Genomic DNA, 22,433 nt, shown 5'->3' with positions numbered 1-22,433 from the left:
TTCTACACTATCTTGTGCAAGTTGGCTCAGAACCAAAACAGATGGATTCAATCACATTCTCCATATCTTCTCATATTTGCATATGGCACCTTGTTTTATGTATACATGGTTTTCCCATGGATAAAAAAAATTAAAAAAAATATTTTAGCTTTTAACTATGACATTAAGAGGCAGTTCAGACAATTGTTGGCCTATACTTCATAAATTATATGCATTTTCCTGTGCCATTATCTTTCAAGCCAAGGGCATTCCTCATCATAAGTATCAATGTACTCTATTGATGTGACACCTCGGGCAAAGCTACAAGTCTGTCATTCCAATGTCATGTGGGAAGGCTGGTGTTCTGTAGAATCAATGACCCAAATTTCCATTTAGGAACAAACCTGATGATTAGTGTGGACTAAACTAGGTATCGTAATAGAGGTGAGTGCCAAATAGCAACAAATATCAGTGGGTAACCCAACCCTATAAGTAATATAAAGCGTGCAAAAAAACTGGACAGACTACCAAATTAGGAAAATTGTAATATTATTATACATTTTTATAGCGCCATTTATTCCATGGTGCTTTACATGTGAAAGGGGAAAATATAGACAAGTACAATAAACATGAGCAAAACAAGGCACACACAAGTACAGGAGAGAGGACCCTGCCCACGAGGGCCCACAGTCTACATAATATAAATCTTTATTAGTAATATGTTATAAAACAATTAATACTGAGATACACAGGACAAAGGGCAGCACATGCCGCAGGAGAAGACAATGCTAGTAATCTTGTAATACATGACATACAGAGGTACAGGTTGCGTAACCAAGAGAGCAAGACCAAAACAACAGACATTAGCATGAATGCTTGTATAGATAAGTATAAACCCTATAGTGCAATGAAAAACAAAGGACAAGCAGCTAGACTGAGCACAACCCAATAACTGACGTGATTCTCCCACCCAGATATGCATTTCTGCACTAGCCTTCGTCTGTGGGTGGGCATCATCCTAGCCAGCGATATTAACTAACATTTCTCTAAGGCCTCTTTCACACTTCAGTTTTTTACAATCAGTCACAATCCGCCAGGTTTTGAAAAAAACGGATCCGCAATTTTCTTTTGAGGATCCGTTTTTTTCCCCATTGACTTCCATTATTGGCGGATTGCCGTCCGTTGCATCCGTTTTTTTTGCGGATCCGCCAAAAGTTCTTGTCCGTCACCATCCTCAAAGATTTCAAAACGGAGCTTGCAACGTTTTTTTCTGTGGCGGATCCTCCAGACACTCATTTAACCCGAAATTCTTTCTGGGTGCCGGACAAAAAAAAAAAAAATTCTCTCTCTCTCTCTCTCTCTCTCTCTCTCTCATCGGATCCGTCAAAAAAACGGACGGGTGCCATCTGTTGTCTTCAGTACTAAAACGGATCCGCCATCCGTCCTTTTGGCAGATTTTGACTGATGCAAAAAACTGAAGTGTGAAAGAGGCCTAAACAGCATATTTCCTACTTCTGTTAATCTACCATTACCATATTACAATTACTGACCGGTTCTATTCCCCTCCCTGACCATGGAGCTGTTTCTGTGTGCCGTATGTCATGGTCACGTGTGTTTGGACGCAGATGATACCGCAAGGCGGACCCATAACACACGTGACCCTGGATACAGCGCCTCCAGTGGCGAATTTAAATAATAATACGTGCAGATGGATACACCGCCTCCACCCGGCGAATTTAGGTATTACACGTTAATATAAATTCTGGAAACCCCGCCTCCAGTACGGCGAATTTAAATAAGGGGGAACCTGGATAACATTAACAATGGTGGGCCCTGCGATAGGGAATGGGGACGTGGAGACCACCTAAGCTCCCCTGAGCCAGTGTCCCTGCACTCCTATTGTTCCCTATACAGGCTCCGCACCTGTCGCCGCACGCGAACCTTAAACCCTTGCTCGCCCTGACCCTAAACCCTCACTAGGGAATTGGTCGGTGCGGAGACTAATCCCACCACTGCACTAACAACACACATGAGGAAAGAAGACAATACAGGGGAACACCACTTAGCTTTAGGCTCTGTGCTTATGCTCCTGCAACAGAGCCCCACCACCTGCGTGCGTCTTCTCCTCCACCCGGATCCGTCACCATCCTGGATGCCACACCATAGTGCAGCCTTGGAGCAGAGTCCATCTCCAGTTGTAGCAGTCCAATAACAGAGTCCCAAGGATGAGTCAGCCTCTGCCAAAGTTCTAAGCATGCTTGAGTCCAGCTCTCGGCCACCAAGTCGAGCATGCCGAGTGCAACTCTCTCCATAGTCGCCACTCCACAAAGCCATGCACGCACTTCCCGCCGACACCATAAACTGCGACTCCTGCACGCCATGCCAGCAATTCCTGCAGACACCATTAGCTGCCACTCGTCTCCTCTGGCTGACTGCGCAGGACTCCTCTTAAGCTCCATGTTCACCCAGGCTTCACAAACTCAGAATGAATCAATCAATATCACCAGCCGTGATTGCACACCCTGAGACTCACTTATAGAGCCCCACACCTGATTCATAATTACGTGTACATTAAACCTAAAGTGTGATACCACTAACCACCACCGGGGACAGTCAAGTCACTTGGCACTTGCCAAAGTAAAAAAAAGTTCACCCTGTGCAATTTAAAACTGTCAGATCAAATTCAGATCATGACACCGTATTTTAGGTTATGCTCAGTTTAGCTGCTCGGCCATTTGTTCTTCACTGCACTATAGCATTTATACAAGTATTCATTCTTTATTATAATCACGGTCCCCCCATTATTTTGATCTTGTTGTCTCGGCTGCACATCCCCTTACTAGATATTGTGGCCTTGTTTGGTGCAGCCCTTTGTCTCGTGTAACTCATTTTTAATTGTGTTATGCAAATTGTATCTTCAGAGAGGAAGAGGACTAGAACTCTAGCGCCACCTATAGGAAGTAGCAATCCAAGAAGTCAATGTCGACGCTTTATAGAGCCTTGTTACATGACTTAGAATAAAAGCCAAGCCTGAATTTCAATTTGCAGACACTGTGTTTCAGGGTGATGCCCCTCATCACTGCAAAGTGTGAGATCTGGTTTGGCTGGGGGGAGAGGTGTCTGACTGGGATCCAAGGGGTAAGGTTTCTCCTTACAGAGAGTGACATGTCAAGCATGCCGAGATGAGCAGAATTAAAGCCACAATGCTCCTTTGGGAAATGTGCAAATTGTCTCTTCAGGGAGAAAGAGGACTAGAACTCTATTGCCACCTATTGGAAGTAGCAATCCTAAAAGTCAATGTCGACCCTTTAACGAGCTTTGTCACAAGACTCAGAATACCGTATATGCTCGAATATAAGCCGAGATTTTCAGCCCCAAAAATTGGTCTGAAAGTCCCCCTCTCGTCTTATATTCGAGTCATATACAAAGGGGGTCGGAGGGGGAGGGGGGGCAGGGGTGTCAGGTCATACTTACCTGTCCTGACGCTGTGTCTTGAGACCCCAGCTTCTCCCCGTGCTCTCTCTTCCTGCCTTCAGCGGTCACGTGGTGCCGCTCATTAAAACTCATGAATATGCGCATATTCATGAGTTTTAATGAGCGGTACCACATGACCGCTGAAGGCAGGAAGAGAGAGCGCGGAGAAGCTGGGGGCTCAAGAGACAGCGTCAGGACGGGTAAGTATAGCGATACTCACCTGTCCTGCGTCCATGGGTGCTTGCTACTGTCTGTCATCGGTCAGTGACTTCAGACAGCAGAGGGTGTGGTGACGTGGTTAGTGCGCGCCGTGCCCCCTGCAGTCTGAACGTCACTGACTGATGACGTGGCAGATAGCAGTGAGCAGCCATGGACGCAGGACACGTGAGTATCTCAGGTGCCAGCAGTGACACCGGCACCTGACACCCAGCGATGGAGAGGTGAGTATATCATTTTTTTATTTTTACATGCAGCAGCAGCATGGGGGCAGCATATGGGGGAATAATCTATGGAGCTTCTTCTGGGGTCAGCATATGGGGGAACAATTTATGGAGCTTCTTCTGGGGTCAGCATATGGGGGAACAATCTATGGAGCTTCTTATGGGGCAGCATATGGGGGAATAATCTAAGGAGCTTCTTATGGGGGCAGCATATGGGGGAACAATCTAAGGAGCTTCTTATGGGGCAGCATATGGGGGAACAATCTTTGGAGCTTCTTATGGGGTCAGCATATGGGGGAACAATCTATGGAGCTTCTTATGGGGTCAGTATATGGGGGAACAATCTATGGAGCTTCTTATGGGGGCAGCATATGGGAGAATAATCTATGGAGCTTCTTCTGGGGACACCATATGGGGGAATAATCTATGGAGCATTTCCCACCCTAGGCTTATATGAGTCAATAAGTTCTCCCAGTTTTTTGTGGCAAAATTAGGGGGGGTCGGCTTATACTCGGGTCGGCTTATACTCAAGTATATATGGTAAAAGTCAAACCAGAATCTCAATTTGCAGACACAATTAATTGGTTTATGTAATATTACTGATATATTGATATTTATTGTTTTTTTTCTCTCTGGTAGTCTCCCAAATTTGTAGTAGGATTTATATTTTTTGTTAAATCTGTATAATAAATGAAGATGTGACAAATATGCTAATCTTTGTATTCTCAAAGAGATGGAGGAAACCTGTTCAGGAAACTAATAAAAAGACCTTGATACATACGGGAAGTTGTTCCTGGAGTAGAGTCCACTTGTCTAATCACCTCTAGATTTTCCAGTATTATATGAACCTAATAGAAGAGATCTGATCATAGTATCGATCTTATGAAAAAAATCTCTGTGAAACCAAACTGGGGAATCACAAGAGATTTTCTTAAACCATGCTGTGTACTGTTCTTCAGATTGACCCAAATTGCACATAGTCAATGAAACCACTGAGAAAATTTGTACATCTGCAAGTAGTTTATATGTTCTCCCCGTGTTTGCGTGGGTTTCCTCCCACATGCCAAAGACATACTGATAGGGAATTTAGATTGTGAGCCCCCAAAGGGGACAGCGATGATAATGTCTGTAAAGTGCTGTTACAGGAAAGATGTATATCTTTGTACCGTGTTAGCCAGTGGATAGAAAAATATTCAGGATTGAGAGTCCTCAGTAGTTGATACCTTTTAATGGCTAACTGAAAAGATGGTAATACATTGCAAGCTTTCGAGACTACTCAGGTCTCTTCATCAGGCTAGACTAATACAAAATCTGAAGTCACATATTTATCTTATCTATTGCATTTTTTCTAGGCTGTATTGTGCATAAATATGTGACTTCAGATTTTGTATTAGTCTAGCCTGATGAAGAGACCTGAGTAGTCTCGAAAGTTTGCAATGTGTTACCATCTTTTCAGTTAGCCATTAAAAGGTATCAACTACTGAGGACTCTCAATCCTGAATATTTTTGTAAAGTGCTGTGGAATTAATGGCGCTATTTAAATGAGTAAAATAATAATTTCGCTCGTCATATTTTTCTTTCCGTTTCAGAAAGCGCTTAGAACAATCAATCTCATACACTCCTCAAAAATACTTCAGGAAACACGAGTTTCATCTTCTATACCTATGCAAGTAACTTCAATATTGAATACAAAGTAAAACGCTTTTCCATTTTTAGTACTGTATCAAAGAGAAGTTTATAGATGACGACAAAATAACTTAACGAAATTCATAAAAACATGTACACAGCTTACTGATGGGTCATGACTTGCAAGAAAAATACATCCCCTGCAATTAAAACGACCTATGAGATGGCTTCCAACAAGGTATGAAGAAATGGAAGTGAAATCAATGGAAAATTGAATGCAAACACTCATGGATATATAGCTTCATCTTCGGTATGGAATTAAGCAGGAAGAACAGGTCACTCCTCTCGGTGGTGCTCAACCTCCTGGCTTTGAGCTTCTCAGTGGCAGCTTTCTTTACAAGTTACTGGTGTGAAGGAACCCACAAAGTGGTGAAACCCCCCTGCTTGTCAGCAGTGAAAAGTAAAAACTGCCAAGTGCTCAGTCTAAACAGCACCGCCCCTAACAGCGACGCAACTGACATCAATGGGACATTAGACCAGAACGTCGTTCACTACAACTGGGAGACGGGGGACGATAAGTATGCCTTCAAATACTTCCACACTGGCTTTTGGTTCTCCTGTGAAAAGCACCAAGGGGGTAAGTAAATTAAAAGCAGTGACCAGAATGATATTTGGTAATACAAGCTATAAAGCCTACAACACTGTATCCAAGAGGCAGGCAGTGATATGATACAAATCACTTTATGCTTTTTGCTTATATTATTCTCATCAAAATGAATTAATAAGGCACAAAGGACATGAATAAAATGAATGATAAAGAGTGGAGGGATGTGCCATGATTGAAAAATACAGTACTGGATCATAAATATTCATTTAACAGGCAGCCCGTTGGCTCAGTGGTTAAGCACTGCAGCCTTGCAGCACTGGGGTCCTGGGTTCAAATCCCACCAAAGACAACATCTGCAAGGAGTTTGTATATTTTCCCCGTGTTTGCGTGAGCTTCCTCCGAGTTCTCCGGTTTCCTACCACACTCCAAAGACATACGGATAGGGAATGTAGATTGCGAGCCCCATCAGGGACAGCGATGATATTGTCTGTAAAGCCCTGCGGAATATGTTAGCGCTATATAAAAATGAAGATTATTATTATAGTGAAGTGTACTGTACATACAGATATAAATTGATAAATGATCTAAATGAATAAAGTATAACTCTCCAGTGAGAAAATAATGATGAACAGAATATAAATTTCTAGTGGCAAAAAATATAAATTCATTAGATCTAGTATAAAGATCAATAGCTATTGCACAGTGCCAAAAGTAAAGATTGTGTAAGGGATCAAAGAGGTATTTGATTAAAGTTTAAACATGATACTGACCAGAGATAGCACACCACAACACCCCAACGCATGTTTCGCTATCGCTTTGTCAGTTAGTCAGATACCAGCTATAGTTTAAAGAAGCAGTCCTCCTACTCCCATCAAAGTTTTTATCTTAATATATTGCAATCATCATTTTATATAGCACTGTGTACTTAAAATTGCTCATTTTTATTTTCTACCGAGTTATTTCTTCTATTTTCCATTAGGTCTATGACATCAAGTGATTATTAACATACTAGCTGAATTCTTCTAAGCTCTTTGAAGAAACAGGAGGTCAATTTTCCCTGTATGGCCGGAGTCACACTAGCGATTAAATCGGACGAATGAAAAAAAAAAAAAAAAAAAAAAAAAAAAAATCGCATTGCAGTATTCCCTATGTTATTCTATGGTGCTGCACCCATCATCCGTTTTTTTATCAGATCCGTTTCTCGGACCGAGACAATCGCAGCATGCTGTGATTGTCACCGATTTTCAGATCGGATTCGCCAATGCAAGTCTTTGGATGCGATTAAAAATCGCATTGAAAACGCACCACACGTGTGACTTGCGATTAAATCGCAAGACTTCTCCTGGTCAACAGGAAATAGCAGGAGGCATGGGCAGGAAGCTTTGGGATGCAAATTTCTCTTGCAGCATAAAAAAACCCAGGAAGAACGCCTCCACCGAGTCCTCCATCATGTCCACGCCAGTCAATGTGGAAATGCTGATAGTTCTGGCCCAGGAGAGGCCAGAACTATGGGACCAGAGAGATCCCCACTATGCTGACCGCACACGCAGGGAGGCAGCGTGGAGAAGAATCTGTGCCCATATGGTCACTGGATATGCGGCAAGACCTCGGGAGGAGCAGGAGCAAATTAGTAAGTTAAATAATGTGTCCACATAATCAAATACCCAAATGTATTCTGCTCAATGTAAGTTCCAATATGTGTCGTCATCGCTCACATATCTACCAAATTACTATGCCATTTTTATTGTGTGCATATTTTCAACATCTAAATGACACCTCCCTGACTGGTGGCACCATGACGAATTTGGCTTACAGAAATGGAAATAGTTAGCTAATTGTTCTGCCACCAAATGCAGTGCTCTCCTTGTTTTTTTGCCCGTATCTTAGCCACTATATAACTTTTGTTTTTTGACTCAAAACATCATAGATGTTCGCATTATTACCACAGGTTTTTCAACATTTTGTTAGCAATTCTGTTGGTTAGAAGGTCCTTTGTAGTAGGCCTCAACCTTTTCCTTTTTTTGGTGTGGAGCCATCAGGAATATAATTCATATCATTAGCAAAATGTGTAAACCCTTGATACCATAGCCATATGTGTGGTGTAACAAAATCCTGTGTTTTTGTTCACATTGTAGTGACTGATGTAACAAGGAGTTGGCGCAGCTGCAGGGACACATATAGGAGGGAGAGACAGCTGAGGTCCCGTAGTGGCGTGGCCGGAACTCCTTGCTCCTGTGAGGGATCTGAGACCGTAAGTGTATGTTTTAATGTAGTACTTTGTATATTCTCTATGCAAAATGTAACATGTTATTTTTTCCATTGTAGCACCGAGTCAAACCTCACAGAGAGGGAGATGGGTTCCGACTCTGAGGTGGTGATTGATCCTGAGTCGGATGTTGCTGCAAGGTCCGGCCCATCTGCAGGACTTCCCAGAGCCACACCACCACCACCACCAAGCTCACCACCACCAGAATCTGGTAGCCAGGCAGCACAGCATGATGACCAGGGCAACAGTAGCAGCCCCACCATGCCACTGGATCCCTCTCCACAGCCTTCGGCCCTACCAGGACGAGGCAGGCGCAGGAGAGAAGGAGCACCTTTGGGAACAAGAATGCAGGTGGACCGAGGTGTATTGGACTACTTGTCCACAGCTGCTCATGATGATGGGGAGGAGGCTTATGGGCGCAGTCTGGCACAGTATTTGAGGGCAATTCCCCGTGGGTACAGGCTGCGTACGAGAGGGGCTCTCCAAATCGTTTTGGATGCCAGCACACCACCCAATAATCCTCGCACTGTGTTTCAGTTTCTGGAAAGGTGGTAGCTGTCAGATGAGAATCAAATTGATAGGCTGGTTGGACTTGATGTGACAAGTCAACCATCCTTGGAACCTATTCCTCCTCCTCCTCCTCCTCCTCCTCCACCACGGGTGCCAACACCTCCGTCTCAGCCTGCACACATCCCCAATGTGGCTCCACAGGTCCAATATATGGGCCAGGGCGCACATGCCCAATATGGCCACTTTAACGTACCCAATGTTGGTGGGTGGCCACAACATGGGTATGTTAGACATGGACATATTGGGGGATATGGGCAATTAGGGCAGCCCTACCAGGACTACCCACACCAATTTCAAAATTACCCCTGCCCAAACCCACAAATTGATCCTGGCAGGATGCAACAGATGGCACAGCCAGCTGCCAGTGCACAGGGGGACAGAGATGTGGCCCAGCAACCAAGGCCAAATGTCCTAACAGGCCCCCCACCTTCACCACCCCCAACCTACCATGACTTGTAGGTTTTCCTTTTTCCCTTTATTTTATGTTTTGTGTTTTATACATGTTGTTTAATTTTTGGTTTGGAATGTTAAATACTAATGTGCTGATAACATTAGGCCATATGGCATTACTATGGTTATTTGGTTTCGGCAATACCAAAAAAAAAAAAACAAGTAATAAACTTGTTAACATTCACAATGTGTGTCTGTTCATGTTCGTACATGTTCTGTAAAGTGTTAGATAGATATAGTAAAAAGTACTTTTTAAAAAAACAAAAAAAAAGGCCAAGCAAGCAATCTTTATGAGAACACAACACAACCAAAGCAGTACATAGATAAGGCATCATCTTGCCAGGGAGTAGCACCCTGAGGTGTTAGAAAATAAGTTGTAAACACATCACGTACTTTGAGTCTGGAAATTGGACGACGGGGTGGGATTACATGTGTCCTAGGCCTAGACACATTTGCAGACTCCACTTCAGCATCATCATGTGAGGGGCAGTCATGAATTCTTGTGAAGTTATGTAGGACCACACAGGCTTTAATAACTTCATTGACATTAGCTTCACTCAGCTGAATTGCGGACTGTAGGACCCTCCATTTGGCCGTAAGAATACCAAAGGCACACTCCACCAGTCGGCGAGCACGTGATAAGCGAAAGTTAAATATTCTATGCCGGTGGTCAAGGGTTCGTCGTGGATATGGCCTCATGACATGTCTGGTCAATTGAAACGCCTCATCTGCTACAAGAACATAAGGCACCGGTTCCAGATTTGAGTTGGGAAGCTGACGTGGTGGTGGTAGGTCAAGCTCATTATTACGCAGCCGCCGACCCATAATGGAAGAATTGAAGACTCTGGAGTCTCCAGTTCTTCCATAGGCCCCAATATCTACAATTATAAACCTGTAGTGAGTGTCGACAAAAGCCAACAATACTAATGAAAAATATTGTTTATAATTATAGAATTGGGACCCTGAGTTCGGCGGCTTACGCACACGGATGTGCTTCCCATCTAGGGCTCCAATACATTGTGGAAACTGGCACGTGTCCTCAAATGCACGGGAGATACGCAACCAGTCTGCCATTTTGGCCTCCGGCATTACCACATGATGGAGTCTGGTCCAGATTTCGTAGCATGTAGACCGTACAATGCCAGAGATTGTAGATTTCCCAATTAAAAATTCTAAATGCAGACCAGCATATGAAAGGCCAGTTTAAAGGAAGCTAAAAAAAAAAAAAAAAAAAAAGAACAAACATGAGTACACAGCCCAACAAACAACAGATAAAGCTTCAAACACATTTAAAGTCGAGGAATTCTAAAGTAGGCATGATCAACATTAAATTACATGCCATGGCTTGGTTCAGTAAGCCACAAGCATATAAATGTTTTGGGGAAATGTGGTAGAAAAAATTTAATAAAAAAGGGCAACAAAAAATAAGGTTCAACGTCTGTTAATGAAATATGCTGCTTCACACATCATCAACATATTGGTTTGAGACATACCGTAAGGTGAGGAGTAGACGCTCCTCTGCAGAAATAGCTTTGAGCATCCTCGTGTCCTGAAACGTGATCCCAGGGCGCACAATCTCGAGCAAAATATCAAATGTAGCAAGGCTCATCCGACAATATTGAAAGAACTTCTCCGGATGGCTATGCAGAGATGTATAGAGACGGTGGAAATGGCCTTTAGATATCCTTCGGAGCAAAAGTGGATGGACCCACATTCGTCTACGCCTCCTCGGATCCACAATCACAGGGTATTGCTCCCCAAAATGTCGGGATATAACCCAATAGAAAAGAACACGCTCAGTGGTGTTAAAAGTGAGCCTGTCATGTTTAGCACAAAGCAGAGATAAGAAAATCCAAGCACTGACTGTATGGCAAAGGTAGCAGGCTCACACCTGTTGTTGAGCCCATTAATATAGGGCGGGATGATTTTTTAAATGAGTTTCAGGCCTAAAAACCGTTATTTGTCAATTTTGGAATGAAAAAAAAAAAAAAAAAAAAAAAAAAAAAAAAAAAAAAATCGCCAGACGGATATCAAAAGGATGCTTACATGTGATTAAAATCGGATCAATGAAGAAAAATCGCATCACAGACGGATCACTGGTCAAGAAACCTTTGTGCGATTTCGGACCGTTAAAATCGGACCGATTTTTTTAATCGTTTGGTGTGACTCCAGCCTATGAGTCATTATTCACTGCAAAAGTCCCTGGCAGACAAAAAAGGGAGCAGCTGGATCAGGAGGTGAAGAGGGGGATGATAAATGCAGGGACAAGAGACTTCCTGTTTCTACATGGAGCAGAAATAACAGAATTAGCTGGGTACAAAGGCAAAATGAGCAATTGTACGTACACAGTGCTATGTAATATGATGATTGGAATATAGTAAGAGGATAAAAACTTTGATGTGAGGATGAGTGATTCTTTAAGATCAGGTTAAGACACTCATTCCGGGATCACACATGCGAGAAAAACGGCTGAGTCTCACATGTTAATACCTGGCACTGCCGCAGGCACTCGGGAGTGGAGCGTGCGGCTCCATGTATTGCTATGCAGCCGCACGCTCCGATCCAAGTGCCGGGTATTGAGAAGTGAGACTCATGTGAGTTTCTCGCTAGTGTGACCACGGCCTCATGCAAATACCCTGGCGAGTCGTTTTCACAAATTGTGTATGTGACTGGCTCTGTGTGCTTATCCACGTATCGGACAAGTGCAAGAGCTGCCTGCCATTTGTATGGTCTAGTCTGGTCTGTAAATCAGACCAAAGTAATGCATACTACAAATTTTTACATGCAGATAATTGGTCCATGTGGTAAATCAGCCGTCTGCACTGGCACCTTGTCTGTAATGGATGTGTGTGCTCTCTGAGTACTGTCCATGGCGCACACGGACAGCACATGTACGTATATTATGCTTGTTATCTGAACGCTAACAAAAGGGATTTTCTGTTGCCAGAAAAGTGCAAAACAAGCTGTAGTTCAACAGCATTAATACAAACCCCTCTAAGGCTGCGCAGATTTGCATGAGTGGAGATGACGCCACTCGTGCAAACTACAGCTCTGGCAAAAATTAAGAGACCTCTGCAAAATTTTCAGCTTGTCCGATTTTTCTCATTATAGGTATATTTTTGAGTAAAATGTAAATTGCTCTTTTATTCTATAAACTACTGACATCATGTCTCCGAATTTCCAAGCACTAAATTTTGTATTTATTTTCAAAAAATGAGAAATGGTCAAAATAACAAAAAAATGCAGTGCTTGCAGACCTCAAATAATGCTAAGAAAACAAGTTCATAATCATTTAGAAACAACAATACTAATGTTTTAACTCAGGAAGAGTTCAGGAATCAGTATTTTGTGGAATAACCATGATTGTTAATCACAACTTTCATGCGTCTTGGCATGCTTTCCACCAGTCTTTCACACTGCTTTTGGGTGATCTTATGCCACTCCTGGTACAAAAATGTAAGCAGTTCTTCTTTGTTTGATGGCTTGTGACTATCCATCTTCCTCTTGATTACATTCCAGAGGTTTTCAATGGGGTTTAGGTATGAGATTGGGCTGGCCATGACAGGGATTTGATGTTGTGGTCCTTCATCCACACATTGATTGACCTAGCTGTGTGGCATGGCGCATTGTCCTGCTGGAAAACCAGTCCTCAGAGTTGGGGAACATTGCCTGAGCAGAAGGAATCAACTGTTTTTCCAGGATAACCAGCTTGATTCATATGTCCTTCGTAATCCAAAGATTAACCTGCCCAATTCCAGCCTTGCTGAAGCTTCCTGTCAGAGACACCGCACTGAACTTGCTCACTGAGCCAATGCGCGTGCCCTGAGTAAAGCGAAAGCGTGCTCAAAGATACCTGTGGAGCGGGCAGCAACCGAATAGATGCGTACTTCAGAGCTGCAGGGCCTGAAGCACGTGACTGCTAGAGGAGTGGCCTAAACTCCACAGAGCTCGGAGCTGCAAGACAATTCCTAGCAGAGTAACTGCGAGACAAAGTTACCAAGGGGCATAGACAGGGAGAATAGTCAGGACGTAGCCAATGAGTCATACACAGAGATAGCTGCAGGGTACAAGAGGGGCGAGCAGAGAGGAGTCAGGTCACAGGCAATGAGTCATACACAGATAGTAACGCAGTACAAAATCAACAGGCAAACTCACAACGGGAAACAGAATCGGGTCAGAACCATATAAACAAGCTATAACAATATACAGGCACACGGGGGTCAGCACACTAGGCCAAAGGCAAAAGTGTAACTGGCAGGGATTGAAGCTACCCAGAGGTTTATGAAGCTCTCCCAGAACCAGAAAGAGGCCACAATCATTAACCCCAAGTGTGCAGGTCAAAACCTGCACAGAGCTCCAGACATTAACCCCCGGTGTGCAGCTCAAAAACCTGCACTGGGATCATGACAGTACCCCCCTCTCAACGGGGGGCCTCTGGACCCCCAGGCTTCCCCGGGTACTTGGCATGGAAAGCCCGAACCAGGTGATCTGCATGTACCGAACGAGCAGGGACCCACGAGCGCTCTTCTGGTCCATATCCCTTCCAGTGGACCAGGTACTGCAAAGAGCGGCGCACCCGCCGAGAGTCCACAATATGTCCGACCTCATACTCCAATTGACCCTCCACCAGCACTGGAGGAACAACAGTCTCAGAGTTCTCTTTGACAGATCCTGCTGGTTTCAACAGAGACTTATGGAACACATTAGATATTTTTAAGGAGGCGGGGAGACGCAACCTATATGCCACAGGGTTGACTATCTCCATAATCTCGTACGGACCAATGAACTTTGGTCCCAACTTAACTGATGGTACCTTTAAGCTGATGTTACGCGTGGAGAGCCAAACCTTCTCTCCCACCTGAAACATGTCTCCCGAGGCTCTCTTTTTGCCCGCAAAATATTTGTATCTCCCCTGGGCCCGAGAGATATTACGCCGGACTTCAGCCCAGAGGTTTTTTAACCGCTGAACGGACCCCTCTGCTCCTGGACAACCGGAATCCACCCGAGAAAACTCCCCAAAATGCGGATTAAAGCCGTAGTTAATCAGGAATGGGGACATGTTGGTGGACTGACTCACCCGGTTGTGAAAAGCGAATTCAGCCAACGGTAATGCATCACACCAATCCTCCTGTCTGGCGGAGGTCAGACACCTGAGAATTTGTTCCAGGGATTGATTGGTGCGTTCCGTCTGACCATTGCTCTCTGGGTGATATGCTGACGAGAAGGAGAGTGAGATGCTCAATTTCATACAGAACGCCCTCCAAAATTTGGCCACAAACTGCACACCTCTGTCAGACACAACATTCAGGGGTACCCCATGCAATCGGACTACATGCTGCACAAACAACCTTGACAATGTTTCTGCTGAAGGTAATGCTGCCAAGGGAATGAAATGGGCCTGTTTAGAAAACCTGTCCACCACCACCCAGATCACGGTATTGCCCCTGGAAGGTGGAAGACCGGTAATAAAATCCATGGAAAGATGAGTCCATGGCCTATCAGGAACCGGTAAAGGTATGAGTTCCAGAGCCGGTCGGTTATGCGAGCTTTTGGAACGGGCACACATGCCACAAGCAGAAACAAATTCCTTGACATCGGACCTTAATTAAGGCCACCAAAAACCCCTGGTTACTGCCTCTCTAGTGGCCGTGATACCTGGATAAGCACTCAGCCTAGAATCATGAAACTCCTACAGAAGTCTAGGCCGCAATGAATCAGGAACAAACAGTTTATCGCTTGGCCTGGTTGCCGGAGCTAGGGCCTGAGCCCTTAGGATTTCTTGTTCCAACTCAGTTGAGACCCCCGCCACTACCACCCCTGGGGGAAGAATGGAGGACGGCGGCTCAGGGGGAGACACTGGATCAAAACTTCTGGACAGGGCATCCGCTTTAACATTTTTGGATCCTGGTCGAAAAGTAATTGAGAACTGAAATCGTGAAAAAAAAAAAAAGTGACCAACGGGCCTGTCTAGGAGTAAGCCTCTTAGCAGATTCAAGGTATGCCAAATTTTTGTGATCCGTGACAACCGTGATAGGGTGAGCCGCCCCTTCCAAAAAGTGCCTCCATTCCTCAAATGCCAGCTTGACCGCAAGATGTTCCCTATTGCCTACATCATAGTTTTTCTCAGCTGAAGAGAACTTCATGGAGAAGAAGGCACAGGGTTTGAGATTGGTAAGGGTGGCCGGACCCTGGGACAGCACAGCCCCCACCCCCACTTCAGAAGCATCCACCTCCACAATGAATGGTTTGGACGGGTCAGGTTGCACCAACACCGGGGCAGACATAAAACATTTCTTAATAGCTGAGAAGGATTCCTTAGCGAGTACAGACCAATTTTTTTACATCAGCTCCCTTCTGGGTAAGATCCGTGAGTGGTTTAACCACTTGTGAGAAACCTTTAATGAATCTCCGGTAATAGTTCGCAAATCCTAAGAAGCGCTGGAGCCCCTTGAGATCTCGAGGCTGAACCCAGTCAGCGATCACCAGCACCTTCTTAGGATCCATACGAAACCCCTCACAGGACACAATCAACCCCAAAAAAGATAGCTCCTGTACAAAAAACGAACATTTTTCCAATTTGGCGAACAATTGGTTCTCCCTGAGTCTCTGGAGAACTGTCTTTAGATGTTGCAAGTGAGATTGACTGTCCGGGGAATACACAAAAATATCATCCAAATAAATAATAACAAAACGGCCTATCAGATCAGAAAACACAACATTGATGAAGTTTTGGAAAATAGTGGGTGCATTAGTTAACCCAAATGGCATTACCAGGTTCTCGAAGAGTCCTTCTGATGTGAGGAATGCCGTTTTCCACTCGTCCCCTTCCTGAACCCTTATCAGATTGTAGGCCCCCCGCAGATCCAACTTGGAGAACCATTGGGCCCCAGCTAACTGGTTACATAAGTCTGGGATGAGGGGAAGCGGGTAAGAGTTCCTAACCGTTATCTTGTTCAGCTCCCGAAAGTCGAGGCACGGCCGCAAACCACCATCTTTTTTCTTCACAAAGAAGAACCCTGCTGCCACAGGTGACACAGAAGGCCTGATATGCCCTTTGAGGAGACTCTCAGCTATGTACTCCTTCATGGCTTGGCGCTCAGGCCCAGACAAATTGAACAATCGAGCCTTAGGTAACTTGGCTCCGGGTACTAAATCAATGGCACAATCATAGGGTCTATGTGGTGGCAGCGCCTCAGCCTCACTTTCGGAAAAAACGTCTTCGAAATCTTTCAGGTACTCCGGAATACCTTCCAGATCGACAGACGACACAGACACTGATTTAACAGAGTTAACAAGATGTCCCCGGTTACCACATTTACTATTGCATCCCCATTGAGTGATTTCCCCTGTAACCCAATCAATGGTAGGATTATGGCGTTGAAGCCAAGGCATCCCCAGTACCAGTCCTGCAGGCAAGTTATCTACCACCAGACAACTTAGTTTCTCCACATGGGTGGAACCCACTTTTAGAGAAAAAAGTTCAGACCTGCAACAGATACCGTTTTGGGTAAGAGGAGATGAGTCAATTGCCACAAGTTTAACAGGATCGTGAAGCCTGACTGTCCCTATCTTATAAAGAGTCATAACCTTGGTATCAATCAGGTTCACAGCCGAACCGCAGTCAATAAAAGCAGTAGTCTGAACAGGACCATAACCAAGTTCCAGTTCCACCTGCAGCACCATTTTTGCACATGAGGAAAATTGTACCTGAAGGTCTGGGTAGCCTCCTCAATTACTACCCAGACCTAGTCGTTTCCCGCCATCTTGGAGGATGACGGACAGGAGGGGCAGTCCTTCTTCCAATGTCCAGATTTCCCACAATAGAAGCACAACTGCTTTTCCCGGCGGCGTCTTCTTTCCTTTCCCTCACAGGTGACAGCGTTCACCTCCATAGCCATAGGAAGAGTCTGGGTCTCATCTCCACTGAAGAATAAGGGCGTTTCCCGTTGCATAATGCCTCTAGCCCGCAGCCTGCGATCCATGCGAACCGCTTGGACCATGGCATCCTCCAGGGAGTCAGGCGGAGGATGGAGTGCAAAAGCATCCTTCAGACATTCACACAGGCCTCTGTGGAACAGCCCCCGAAGGGCGGCATCACTCCAGGAAATCTCCGCTGCCCAACGTCTGAATTCAGTACAGAACCATTCGGCCGAGTGCTCCCCCTGACAGACACTCATCACTTTGTCCTCAGCCAACCGCACTCTATCAGGCTCATCATAAATAAGCCCTAAGGCTTCAAAAAATGCATCCACAGGCATTCTCTCAGGGGCAGAAGAGGAAAGCGAGAATGCCCAGGCTTGTGGGGACCCCCTAAGCAGGGACATCACCACCCCCACCCTCTGTTTCTCATCCCCAGAGGAGCGGGGTCTCAAAGAAAAAAAAAAAAGCTTACAGCCCTCCTTAAATGCCCTGAAGTCATCCTTGTTACCAGAAAACATATCTGGTAATTTAACCGGGGATTCAGGTGGGACTAAAATGACATCTCTATTCCCCACCTGCTGGAACCAGCGGAAAGTACCCCCTGAACTGAGTCCTCAACCCGCCGTTGGGACTGGGCCAGAGCTTGGTGTTCCAAACTAAGCTTCTGCAGTGACTGAGTCAAGCTTTTCACCTGCTCAGATAAAGCACACATTGGGTCCATGCTGCAGAAGTGAGGAGAGAAAAAAAAAAATTGTAGGCCAGTTATATTGTCAGAGACACCGCACTGAACTTGCTCACTGAGCCAGTGCGCGTGCCCTGAGTAAAGCGAACAGTGCTCAAAGATACCTGTGGAGCGGGCAGCAGCCGAGTAGACGTGTACTTCAGAGCTGCAGGACCTGAAGCACGTGACTGCTGGAGGCGTGGCCTAAACTCCACAGAGTTAGGAGCTGCAAGACAATTCCTAGCAGAGTAACTGCGAGACAAAGTTACCAAGGGGCATAAAAAGCATTTATTTAACTGAATGACATTATACAGGACTTGTTAGGGAGGAGATTAATCACACATGGCTTAATACTGCTGGAGTGGAAGCCACCGGGGACCTGAAAGGTTCCCTTTAACTTTGTTCTAATCGATTAACTTATAATCATATTCTATATATTAAACAGTATGTAACATAATGTAAAACAAACATTAAAAGGTACATAAAATATAAGAAACAAGAACAAGAAATGAGTGACAGACTGTTATTCTACATCGTGTTCAAAGCACATATCTATCTTAAAGGGAATCATTCACCATGTTTTCGCTAAGTAATCTAAGAGCAGTGTGATGTAGGGGCAGAGATCTGGTTCCAGCTATGTACCACTTACTGAGCTACTTGCTGCAGTTTTGATAAAATAAATAAACTGATTTCTCTGCTGCAGATCTAGCAGTGCTCTGAATGCTGAGCTCTATATAACCCTGCCCACACACTGAGTGACAGATTTCTGTGTACACTGTGCATAGGCAGAAAGCAGCCAATCAGTGGTGGGGCGGGGTTATATTGACCTCATGAATATGGAGGACTACGTGGCATCAGGCAACTAGTCCTTTAGAGACAGTCTCATGCTGAAAAAACTATGATTTTATCAAAACTGCAGCATGAAGTCCAGTAAGTGACACATCACTGGAATCAGCAACACTGTCTCTAAATCATGCTGCTCTCGATTACATATAAAAAAACCTGCTGATAGATTCACTTTAAGACTGCTCACTGGACTAAATTTCTAGGTGTATAGTAACATGTACTTCGTAGCAAGTGTGTAACTTACTGTATATGGTAGCTTACATTCAGAACGTTATCATAAATTTATATTTTGTTTTGTTACAGAAGAGGCATGCCGTAGCTTTATCGAACTATCTCCAGATTCCGAAAAAGGTATATACGATCTGTACTTTTATAATAACATTACATAAAATAATGTATGCTAGTCTGGTTATACACTATTGTGCAAAAGTCAGAGATGATACTATTTATATACAGTACTTATACAATTGGAAAAGATTTATCCTAGATCATAAAAACTTTGCCAAAAGAAGGCAATCAGATACAGTAACAAAAAACCCATTATACCCATCCATTATATACTCGATATTGCTCGATAGTGATGATGATGTGCTGTGTACACACATGGCAACTGCAGCCAAACTCTGGCCTCAGGGGCTGAGCGCAGATTATGTTGGGGGGACTTTAAAAATACTTTGATGAAGCTACTTCGAAAACTTACGCTACGTGATGAGTACAGTATTTGGTGTAGTGTTTTTCATGCCATGCATTTTCACAGTGCAAAAGTGAGCGTCTTACAGCTCCAGCAAAGGATAGGATTTATAAGAATCTCATGCCCACTGTGCTTTCTTTTTTAGATTGCAGAAACTGACCTGTGGTCCGTGTTTGAAATCCGTAACATGTCAGTTTCTCTTGTAATAAATATGTGTGTTACTTTTGGATTTTCGCCGTAAATTTAGATGAGATGAGGAAAATACACAAATAAAAAACATATACAGTACGTTGCGAAAGTATTTGACTCCTTGAAACTTTTCAACTTTTTCCCACATATCATGCTTCAAACATAAACATACCAAATGTAAATTTTTGGTGAAGAATCAACAAGTGGAACACAATTGTGCAGTTGAACGAAATTTATTGGTTATTTAAAATTTTTGTGGAAATTCAAAAACTGAAAAGTGGGGCGTGCAATATTATTCGGTCCCTTTACTTTCAGTGCAGCAAACTCACTCCAGAAGTTCATTGTGGATCTCTGAATGCTCCAACTGTCACGCTCGCGCCTTGGCTGAATAGCGCGAGCCAGAGGGTTGTGGCCCCACTGTGCCACAAACCAGACCACCCTGGAAGGGGCGTGACTACGACAGCTACCTCGGTCTTCGCTGGAGCCTCTGATGGTGAGGTCAGGCTTGTGCGACAGATAGCTGTCGGGTGCCACTCCAGGGGGGTGTCTGTCTGTGGCAGCTGATCACACTCGGGGACAAGTCACTTGGACAGGTGTGACTAACAGGCAGGCTGAGACACAGGGCAAGCAGGCACGGCTGAGACACAGGGCAAGCAGGCACGGCTTGGAGACACAGGGCAAGCAGGCACGGCCTGGAGACACAGGGCAAGCAGGCACGGCCTGGAGACACAGGGCAAGCAGGCACGGCCTGGAGACACAGGGCAAGCAGGCACGGCCTGGAGACACAGGGCAAGCAGGCACGGCCTGGAGACACAGGGCAAGCAGGCACGGCCTGGAGACACAGGGCAAGCAGGCACGGCCTGGAGACACAGGGCAAGCAGGCACGGCCTGGAGACACAGGGCAAGCAGGCACGGCTTGGAGACACAGGGCAAGCAGGCACGGCTTGGAGACACAGGGCAAGCAGGCACGGCTTGGAGACACAGGGCAAGCAGGCACGGCTTGGAGACACAGGGCAAGCAGGCACGGCTTGGAGACACAGGGCAAGCAGGCACGGCTTGGAGACACAGGGCAAGCAGGCACGGCTTGGAGACACAGGGCAAGCAGGCACGGCTTGGAGACACAGGGCAAGCAGGCACGGCTTGGAGACACAGGGCAAGCAGGCACGGCTTGGAGACACAGGGCAAGCAGGCACGGCTTGGAGACACAGGGCAAGCAGGCACGGCTTGGAGACACAGGGCAAGCAGGCACGGCTTGGAGACACAGGGCAAGCAGGCACGGCTTGGAGACACAGGGCAAGCAGGTATGGCTTGGAGACACAGGGCAAGCAGGCACGGTATATGAGGGAACAGGTAGAGACCTGTTCACACAGCGGGTAACAGTACTTATACAGGCAGGAAGGAGTGGAATATGAAGGAACAGGTTTGGACCTGTTCACACAGGAGGTGCAGGTATGGATACAGGCAGGAAGGAGTGGAATATGAAGGAACAAGTTTGGACCTGTTCACACAGGAGGTGCAGGTATGGATACAGGCAGGAAGGAGTGGAATAGGTGGAGCTGCAGGAGTGCGGAGTAAGCTGAACCACAAGGTCTGTGGAGAGAAGCTGCAGCAAGAGGTTCTGCAGCTGCAGCAGGAGTGGAGCAAGGCTGAACCACAAGGTCTGTGGAGAGAAGCTGCAGCAAGAGGTTCTGCAGCTGCAGCAGGAGTGGAGCAAAGCTGAACCACAAGGTCTGTGGAGAGAAGCTGCAGCAAGAGGTTCTGCTGCGGCAGCAGGCGTGGAGCAAAGCTGAACCACAAGGTCTGTGGAGAGGAGCAGGCAGTGCTGCAAGGGTGCAGAGGCTTAGACAGGGAGGACACAATGAAAGACACAGCAGGGAAGGAAGCCAAAGACGAGGAGGCAGGGGTAGGACAGAGTTCAGACAAGGTACAGGGACAAAGACTCAAGGACCAGGATATTCTGCCTCCTGGCAGGTGGAAGGACAAGTAAACACAAAGCTAGGACCAAGGCACAGAGATGAGGATATGCAGCCTCCTGGAGAGCAGTCAAAGAACCCAAAGCATGGCTAAGAGTATTCCTACAGAGAAGGAGATACACAGAACAGGGCCTGGCTTCCTCAGCAGCAAGATACTAACTGAGTACAGACATTGCACACGCAATGTTCAGTGTGTGTGGCGGATCTAAATAGTCGAGGGCTCTAGGTAATTTGTCAGGGACAGATTGAACAGGTGCACCCTGACTGCATAAGAACCAGAGAGTTCTGGCGCTGCACCCTATACACACATAGCCAGAAAGCATACAGGAAAACAGAGACACAGAGCACAGAGCACAGGACTGGCAGCAAACAGAATTCACAGCATGACCCAGAGCAGTGAGTAAGTTGGTGTGCAGGGGAAGGAAGGCCATGCAGTGATGCCAGCAGGGTTGTTACACCAATGTTGTCCTAAATGACTAATGATGATAAATACAATCTACCTGTGTGTAATCAAGTCTCCGTATAAATGCACCTGCTCTGTGATAGCCTCAGGGTTCTGATTGAAGCACAGAGAGCATCATGAAGACCAAGGAACACAACAGGCAGGTCCGTGATACTGTTGTGGAGTAGTTTAAAGCCGGATTTGGATACAAAATGATTTCCAAAACATTAAACATCCCA

At 45.4% G+C, this 22,433-nt stretch overlaps 1 protein-coding gene across 2 annotated transcripts in view; it reads left to right on the top strand.

Moving 5' to 3' along the window:
* LOC141082570 (germ cell-specific gene 1-like protein) overlaps positions 1-22,433 on the top strand; it is a 130,084-nt gene that overhangs the window by 60,237 nt on the left and 47,414 nt on the right. For both annotated transcript variants that reach the window (XM_073566541.1, XM_073566543.1), the window contains exons 2-3: positions 5,483-6,156; positions 19,203-19,250. In XM_073566541.1, coding sequence (XP_073422642.1) covers positions 5,832-6,156; positions 19,203-19,250 — 373 coding nt within the window. In that variant the 5' untranslated portion in view covers positions 5,483-5,831. The remainder of the gene's footprint in view (positions 1-5,482; positions 6,157-19,202; positions 19,251-22,433) is intronic.

Source organism: Dendrobates tinctorius, unplaced genomic scaffold (genome assembly GCF_039654945.1).
Source record: "Dendrobates tinctorius isolate UK_male_01 unplaced genomic scaffold, ASM3965494v1 ptg000018l, whole genome shotgun sequence".
Taxonomy (NCBI): Eukaryota; Metazoa; Chordata; class Amphibia; order Anura; family Dendrobatidae; genus Dendrobates; species Dendrobates tinctorius.
Note: the sequence above shows the minus strand (reverse complement) of the source record. Positions and strands in the feature narration are given on the sequence as shown.